The following is a 9511-nucleotide window of genomic DNA, read 5'->3' on the forward strand; positions in this document are numbered from 1 at the left end:
GTGCATGATGAAAAAAATGAATGAGCAACCTCTATTTCACAGCAAAACAGTCTTGGAGGTGTATGGCCACACTCGCATACATATATAAATATATAAAATGCCACGTGCACAGACACACAAATACACAGACACATGATCTGCTCGTACCCAAACACACACCACGGTGTCGCAGTGAAAAATCACCTGCTTGTTTCAGGGGGAAATAAGAGGCAGTGTGAAACATGTGGTAAGATCGGAGAGGGAGATTCCTCAGAGACCTGTGGCCTAATTTCTTATTTTCAAGAGGAAACTTATCTAATTATATATAAGTTAACTTCCTAGTGGTCGATTCAAGGACAACACTGACTGGTATGATGAACAGCCGTAAAAGAAACAAGGCTACCACATCCTGCTGTCTTCTCTCTCTTGTCTCTCAACTCACAATCATATCTCTCCACTGGTGTGCTGTTCACACAGTAGCTTGATCATAATGAGATACTGCGGATGTGTGTGTGCATGTGAGTGAGTGTGAAGGTTAGTTCTGAATTTTGCATTATGTTTGAGTTGCTTTTCACATTGGGTCAAAATTGAAATGCATTAAATAACAAATTCATTAATCCAAAAGAAAAGTATTCTGCCAGAGATTGCTCAAAGACTACAACAACCTAAGAATAAAAAACAGCAGAATAACAATGTAAATATATATAAGAAATGTACTAATCAATATAAAGTGTGTAAGAAATAATCCACACTCAAAATCAAAGATGAGAAAATCGAAATGCTCTTGTTTGCATGCATTCATTCAAACCTAAACATAGATTATCATGTTTATTCTTTTTAAATGGCCTTGTATGATACAGATTAAGTCAGCAAGGTGCTTTACATTTGAATCAGATCTACTCAAAAGGGGGTAACTGTAGTGAATGCACGGGATGTCTGCCACTATAACTCCACTTCGCAGCAGGCGGTGGGATGAAAATGAATATATATTTGCGATCATTCTGATTTGCAACACTTAACCAACACATATCATTAAATATACGTTTGGCACATGGCCTGTTTGCTCGGGGTTCAAAGCAACATCTCTGTATAGCAGACAGAGCATTAGATGTGATGGTCAAAGATTTGTAAGGGAAAAGTCCGTGCATGGTTTTAACTGTGTTCACTCCAAGAATCAATCACATTTTGTTTAGATAGCCCAATATCACAAATTACACATTTGTCTCTGGGGGCTTATCAGTTTGAACAGAATACGACTCCATATCCTTAGACCCTTGCATCGTACAAGGAATTAACTCCCAAAGAAACCCCACGATAAATGGGGGAAAATATGGACGAACACACATGCAATAGGTGTCTTGTGTCTACATTAAAAACATAAAACAATAACAACATAAACAGTGCTAATGTTAGAAAATATGTGTCTATATAAAAAAAGAAAATGAAGAAGGATCCAGGAGGTGCAACAGATTGATAAACATCTATGCATAGCAGTGACGTATAGCTATGACGTGGCTGAATTAAGACATTTACTGAAGGGAATGTGACTATCCATCACCAGGGTCCCAGGGTCTGGTGAACGGCCAGCAAAAGAGCTACATGTTACTGCAGGTAATCAGGAGTGGGGATTGAAGTCAAGGCCCAGGAAGAACGCCGGCAGTTGAAGAAAGTGACCAAACGGTTGTACTACGCTTACGTTCTAGTCTTTGGCGTAAATTGGGCCCAAAAAAGACTTTCTCCCATTGACTTACATCGGGAAAGAGACCTTCATGATTTTTTTCCTGAATCATTGCTGATAAACACAATTCCAATCAAAACACTTCCCAAAGACTGCAAGAAAGAATAATATTTAACATGTTCACCATGTTAGTGGAGCTTACCAGCTTGCAAATATTGCTGATAGACACATTACCCAGAGTCAAGCTGAGACTGGTAACTGTATTATTAAGGTATTTTGTCATAAACTAAAGAATTTTATAAATTGAAATGTTACATCTTGTGGTGCTGGTGGAACATTTCAATCAAAGTAATTAGGATGAATCCTATTGGCACATGAATGTACCATATTTCATTGGCCATCCATCCAATAGTTATTGATATATTTCAGACTGGACAAAAGTGTTGGACCAACAGACAGACTGACATTGCCGTGCCTCGAGCCACACCGCTAGTGTTGCTAAAAGAGAGAGGGAAGACAAAAAGGAGGAGAAAATGCATGTGAAATAATAATGTTAGACGTAATGGACACATATATTCATAGCCAATTCGTTCAGTATACATTTTACGACCTTCAATAAAGGATAGAAAGGTAGACAGACAGACGGAGATGGAGCAGGCAGCGCTCAGCCAGCCAATAGAAACAGACAGTGAAACATAAAGGCAGAAGGACCGAAGATCCCATCTCGGCGCAGAGTGCTGCTTTCTCCTTCTCCAAGTTCAGCCCTTAGGCATGGCCCGGGCTGCTTCTCCTGCTCCCTTCCTCCCTCCTACCACCATATGGACAGAGCAGCCCATACTCCAGTATGTCTCATCAAAAAACAACCTATATGTTCCTTTTCTTCTCATCCCCGCCCAACAGACGACGTAATTTAAACGTAATTTCCATGCTATCCCTGTGGCTTTGGGAGAACAGTGAATAGTTGGCAATGAGGGGTAATCCTTCTTAATGGAGTCCCCAGCCCTCAGATGGATTGAAGTCTACACAGCAGATCACATAAGGACACTTTTTATTGCTTCGACAAAGAGGGCCGAAACCTTTTTTGTGTTTTAAAGTGCTAACCACCCCCACCTCTTTCATTTTAACCCCCCCCCTGCCTGTCTCCTCTTTTCTTTATCGGCCTCTTCTGTCTGCATGTCTTCAAGAGCATTTCATCCTGACCAGTCTGGGATTTTATCACGCCTGCTTTGGTCATTACATCACAATTACGGAGCTTTTGGTGTACAGGAGAAATAAGAGATGGAGAAAAAAGGGAAGAGTGGAAAAAAGCGACAGATGAAATGTAGGTCAGTGGAGATGTGCTTGGGGCAGTTTCTCTCTCTGTTTCTCTCTCTCCCTGGGCCAAAGCTAAAGAGGCTAAAAGAGACTGGGGGTGAAAGTGCCTCTCAACCACACCTGCCTCTCTCCTACCTCGCTCAGAAGCTTCGACAGTGTTATCTCTCAGAAAATCTAATGCCAGACGCTGAACGCCGGGCGTGATGCTAACCGAGTCTGACAGGAGTGGTTCTTTTCAGCACCGACAGGAGAGACACTCACTTCTGCCCATTCATGACAAGATCCATTTTCACATTGTCTTAATATTTTGCTGAGCAGAGCACCGGAGGTCACCAGGAGTCTGGTCCTGGGTCAAAAGAGACCTGGTGGGGTCGACCCCTGATGGGGACAGTGAGAAAATAAGATAACAACACCAGTTATAATTATTCCCCACTACTAAGAGGAAATCATAGCGTGACAAACTGTGTGCCTTTTTCAATTCAAAAGCCAAATAGATTTCAAACTAATTTCCCTACAGTGCAGCAGTACAGTGAAACATCTTCCAACATATCTGAGACTGAGCATTTCACAGAGCACTTGTAAAGTGGCCTTATAGAAATGGCTGCAATGTAACCATGTAACATATTCAATTTGCATTTGATAACATTGATTGTTAGTCCATAAAACACTGGGAATACTGCTACATTTCTAGTTGTAATATATTAGGGAAAAGCCTGTTATAATAAACATATTATTAATCATATTAACAATACAATCAGCAACCCAGAGGTTTCTTAGAGGAAGCAGAGGACCCCACCCTGAATGCAAACCTGGAGACACCTGAGACAACTCATGTCATCGAGCTGCTCTTCCTTCTGTGACATGAGATCTGTCAGTCTCTATACTGTATATTTTTGTAAGCTCTAGCAAAATTATTTAATTATTGTACTAAATACAAACATAACTTTATGTAACAATCGTATGTCCTTTTCTGTAATACATAAACATTGGACACGTTTTTGTGATGATAAAGTCTCTTGGACTAATTTACATATATGCTTAAACGTATGACATCTCCATCAATTAAAACATATATTACATAAATATAATATATATAAATATTGATTTATATACTAGATCAACAAGAAACAATGAACAGTCAGTATTATTCTAAAGTATGGGTTATCACTATGTTTTCATCTTGTTGGACACTAATCAGAAGATTTTTTTAATTGCAAAAATATTTTAATTAGAAGAAAACATAATTCGAACCTAAAACTGATCCAAACTTATCAAATGCATCCAGTTTGTCACTAGACAAGAGTCTGCCTTCACTTTGAGACTTCAAATTAACTTGGTTTAACTGTGTTAAATCAACTTAGTTGTGTGTGAATATATATACCCCACGTTTATGAAAAATAAGAAAGTAGCCTAATAAATAATGTCATTCCACGAGACATAACCCTCGAAGCAGAGATCAGATTAAAGATATACTTCCTCTTTATTGTGCGTGCAACACAATAGTCTGAATTGCATGGAGCTGCCTATGAGGAGGGTGACATTAAAACTTTGCTGTGACTGTGTCTGTGTACTGTAGCGACATAGTGCGCGCGCGCGTGTGAGTGTGTGTCTGTGTGTATCAGTGTGTGTGTGTGTGTGTGTGCTCCGGGCTGGAGGCTGAGCAGGAGAGAGTGGGAGGAGCAGAAAGTGCTCCAGTCCAATCAGGGCCGCCGGGTAAAGCCTCTCCTATACGCTCTTCCCTCCCTGAGCCCGCAGAAAACAGTGAAACCCTCCCACAGAGGTGAGAGCGTAGATGTCATGAGAAAAGCGACCGCACGACCACAGCACAACGACCGAAGCACCGACCGACCTCAGCCCGCCTCCCTGCGCCCCAGTCTGGGATGCTTTTAGCGCAGAGACTCCTCCACTCAGGGCAGCCCGTGGACACCGACGCAGATCTCCAACACTCTTTTCGTTGTAGTTGTTCTTTTTAACCGAGGATCTTTCCCCCACATCACCCCCATTTTTTAAAAAGTGTTTATGTTCGTTTCTTCATGACTTGGGGAGGGGAGGGGAGCCTCAGCACTAGCTCGAGCAAATCCAACACCATGCGAGGTAAGACCATCACACTGCTCCAAACACCACCGCACTTTCCCCAGAGCGTCATCCCGCTAAACACACACACACACACACACACACACACACACACACACACACACACACACACACACACACACACACACACACACACACACACACACACACGTTGCACGGCAGGCTTTATCCCACCTTTGGCCTTGAAAGTTTATTCTGGGAGTTTTCAGCTGCGAAGCTGATTTGTCGAGCCGAGCGGAGTGTGTGTGGCTGAATATTTCAGCACCTTGCACCCCTAAAGTTTATATGGATCTATCTCTGCGTGTGTGTGAGAGAGAGTTTGAGCGTGTGTCTATGTGTATGAGGAATAGTCCTACAGTTTTGCTAATTCATGCGCAAATCCATTGAAATCTGTGGTTGCAAATTAAAAGTAGCGCATGATGTTTGATTAAAGCTTTAATCATTTGAGCTCCAACCCAACGGAATCTGCGGACAGGCTGCCACCAGATTAGATCAGATGATGTGCAGAAAAAAACACAACTTTATTTCGTTATGTTCTGGGGATAAACTTTATGGGATACTTTTCTAGCGCTCTACTAACCCATTTCTGCACTGGGCCGGGGACGTTGCAATTCAACGTCAATGTCGTCCTGAGCGCACAAACACACATACACACTCTACAGAGATACACACATTCACACACAGGTTGACACAGCTCTTCTCACTTTCACTAAGTCATTCTTTGCAGTCAAATTACCTTTAAATCAGGAAGATGCGTTAATTCGTTTTCTCGTAAATCAGTGTTTACTTTATCGCTGGTGTAAGTCCCTACGAATGCGTAACTTAATTATTATGAGCTGATTTGTTTTTATTTACTGTTTCAATGTTGGGTAATTATGTATGACGCAAAGTCGCAACACTCGTTCAACTGAATGATCTTGAACTCTTCATTTACAAGTCACTCTGTTTCTGACTGTAATAACCTCTTCATCCTTTTAAACAATTGAACTAATTAGGAGCGTTGTGACAGAAATAGGGAGGAGGGACAGAAATTGTTCTCATAAATGTAGCATACAACTTAAAAGCTCTGCACTATAATTTGAAGGGAGATATGATGTCAAACTCAAATAAAGTTAGCATCTGCTTAAAATTAAAAGACACAGGCATCTTAAAGATACTTTTTTCACTGTTATGTTGTTATCAGATGTTGTATGTTGATAATATCCAAGGATAAATGATTGGCCATCATCATTATTATCCACATTATAAATGACTTCATAATTCATTATAATGATAAACAAGATAGATTGAACACTATTTAATGGGTCAAACTTAATTTTAATTTAGTTTTTGCTAGAAAAAAAGATTCCGATCAATCTCTCCATCTATCTATCAATCTATCCATCGATCTTTCTATCTATCTATCTCTCTCTCTACTGATGCTTTTTGTGTTTGAATGTCACTTAAAGCATTCTGCTGCCTCAGCTTCAGGCCATCAAACCTCAGGCAAGACAAAACATGAGAAGGCCAAACACCCCCCACTCGCTCTCTCATCCCGTGAACTCCTCTGTCGTGCACCTTGTATTTTATCCACATTTTAATGGGCCTCACGACCACTCTCGTGCAAGGGAGGCTTTGGGCGGTATACCGAAATCTCCTGCTTTCACTTTATAGCCGTGGTTGGCAATGGAGGCCCCTGAAGCGTCTCTCTCACCCTTCTTTCTCCATGTCTCTCTCTCCCTCTCTCTCTCCATCTTCCTCTCTCCCTCTGCACGCCCCAAAGGGTTTTGTCAGATAGAATTAAATCAGTGTGGGCCGTGCGGCCCCCACTCTCAACCTGTGTGTGTGGAGTCTCGGCTGCCCTTACACAGAAATGCGCTCACAACCACAAGGTTATAAAAAATAGAGGCCCCTCATGAGCCGTGGTAATTATCATTTAACAATAGCCACAACTCCTGAAGCCCTGACCGAAGATGATGTCACCCCATCGCCTGACGGGGGGAAAAGCAAGAGAGAAATAACAGATAAATATCATCAGGGCCTTTTCCTCATCTCAGAAAATGAAGCATTGTGGGGTTTTTTTCAGTATGGCTCAGTGCTGTGGAGGTTGTTGTAAACAAGATAATTGTTTCTGTATTTTCAATGGCAAAATGATGCTGTGCTGTAATAGTGTTTAGTTAAAACCTAACAAAGAAGTTGATTAAATTATATCAGTAACACTGCCATTATATCTTTGAGTGGAACAAAGTTTTGGTTTTATATTCAAGCAATAGCCCTAAACAAGCCTGAACAAAATTATGTTTTAATCTGTTTAGATTTGCTGTTTATATTTGCATTCAAATGTTAGATTCATCTTATTTCTAACAGTACATTTCATCAACTTTCTCCAACTAAATGTTTCATTCAATCATTTTCAATGAAAGCACAATGCCTCTATTGAGAAAAAACTAAAGCATTTGCAAACTTGGATACTTATTAAAATGTACAAGAATTTGCTCAACCCCACTGACATTGTAGACGTGTAAACTGCATGTCATTCCCTTCCTATTTTCGCAGTGCTCCTTATATTGGTCCTCGTTAGCCTGGCTCTGTGTGTTCTTTGTAATACTGGTATAAGCCTAAGCGCTCCTACAGCATATAGATGCAGCGGGTCAGCCAGGTCAATGAGTTCAGCGATGGAGGAAGCAACAGGGGAGGAGGGGTCAACAGTGCCATTTGATCTCCTGTGTTAGCGATATGTGTCAATCACACATTTCCATGCTCCTTCACCATCGGAAAAGATAGGATGACGGAAAGTGTGAGAGAGCAAAAGGTGATGACAGTTTCAAAAGAAACATATTTAGAGTCTACAGCAAAGGAAACCTCCATTTACATCTTTTATAGGACGTATGGCATGAGCTCTAACTAAAATGCAGAAAGCACTAAAAATACTCACACACCCACACAGACAAAACACACACACACACACACACACAGACACACACACACAGCTGCAATACTACGCATGACGGCCTCATGCCAATATAATTAGTCCCATCCTGCTTTGCTTTAGAGGCTTGGGTGAGCATTGATTTTAGTCCGATACTAAAGCATCCCGGGATCAATGCTTGGTCGAAGCCAACGGAAGCAGTCTGTTAAGTTAAATCTATGTCACACTAAAAACCTGTAGCTATGACATTTGGCACAAATTATTCAGTTATTTCATCATTTATATTCAGTATTTGTTTCTGTTTTAATGTTAACTTGGTTTATTAATACCTATGAACTGGATCAATGTGTTTATAAGATATTGTTGCCAATTGACTTTATCCCCTTTATTTAGCATTTACAAGCAGTGGATAAGTGGTTTGTAACCATACAATAAAGTTGTTAGCAGATATAAGGGGATTATTAATGTAATTGTCAACAGCTTCCATAAGTGTAGGTTGATTTTTAGACTAATTGTAATGCACGATGTAGCAAAAATAAAGTTGTAATAATATAAAATATGACTTCATAGGAGAATTTAATAAAAAAAATTATATTTCATTATACCAATGTACTTTAATCTTCTTAAAACCTCATTGGAGTGCTTTATAACCCACTCATTTCATGTATTGTGCTAAATTGTGGGGATAAGATATGAATGAGATACACTATGAAGTGTCCCAAAAGATTATTAAAGTCATATGAAACACCTGTTTTTACTAACACTTCTCTTTTAGCACCTGCAATGAACAACTACACCAGAATAGAAACGGTCATTCTTCATACTGAGTGATAAGAGACCATCCTCAGTCAGAAACAGCATGTCAGTGCACAGCTTTCGCACCAAATCACTTTTCTATTGTTGCCTTGAAATCACTTATTGTGCACCATAGTGGGCACCTGGCCGGAGTGAATCTGAGGCTGGCAGTGTCCTCATGAAACTGCTCAGTCTGTTGTCGAGCCTGTTTTTGTTGATTGTGTTGTTGATTGTGCGTTAGTGCTGACTAATGGCCCAGTGTTACGTAAGAAGAGAGGAGAGATTACCCCAAGCCCATGCAGGCCACCCTGGTAATCCCTCAACACAGCCCCACTGACTGACTGACGTACCGCCACAGTGCTGTTGCAACACACACACATACGCACACATACGATTACATTTAGGACCAACTGTCTTCAGATACACACAGTCTACTCCTCACCTAGCCTGTCCGCATGACTGTTTTATTCCATGCCATCCTCCAAAATCATCCCACCATGGTGCATGTGTGTATTTGTGTGTGTGTGTGGCCTGGATGGCACTCCTGTAGTCCCACTGAGCCGCTATCATAGCCCGTGTTTGTTTAGCATGTGCTCAGCGTGCGCTCCATGTTGGTTTTATCCCTCTGTGTCTGTCTGGGGGAACTGTTTATCTCCTCAGTCAATTCTCTCTCCCTTTTTCTCTTTTTAAAAAATCTTTATTCACACAAAGCGTGGGCTACACTGCACGCTTCGGTTTGTGTC

The 9511-nt window shown here is 40.9% G+C and overlaps 1 protein-coding gene across 1 annotated transcript in view; it reads left to right on the forward strand.

Annotated features, from left to right (window-relative positions):
• Positions 1-4742: 4742 nt before the first annotated feature.
• The window catches only part of rorb (RAR-related orphan receptor B), a 22890-nt gene continuing 18121 nt past the window's right edge, over positions 4743-9511 (forward strand). The window contains exon 1 of the mRNA XM_034212789.1: positions 4743-5065. Coding sequence (XP_034068680.1) covers positions 5005-5065 — 61 coding nt within the window. The 5' untranslated portion in view covers positions 4743-5004. The remainder of the gene's footprint in view (positions 5066-9511) is intronic.

This window comes from Gymnodraco acuticeps, unplaced genomic scaffold, assembly GCF_902827175.1.
Source record: "Gymnodraco acuticeps unplaced genomic scaffold, fGymAcu1.1, whole genome shotgun sequence".
Taxonomy (NCBI): Eukaryota; Metazoa; Chordata; class Actinopteri; order Perciformes; family Bathydraconidae; genus Gymnodraco; species Gymnodraco acuticeps.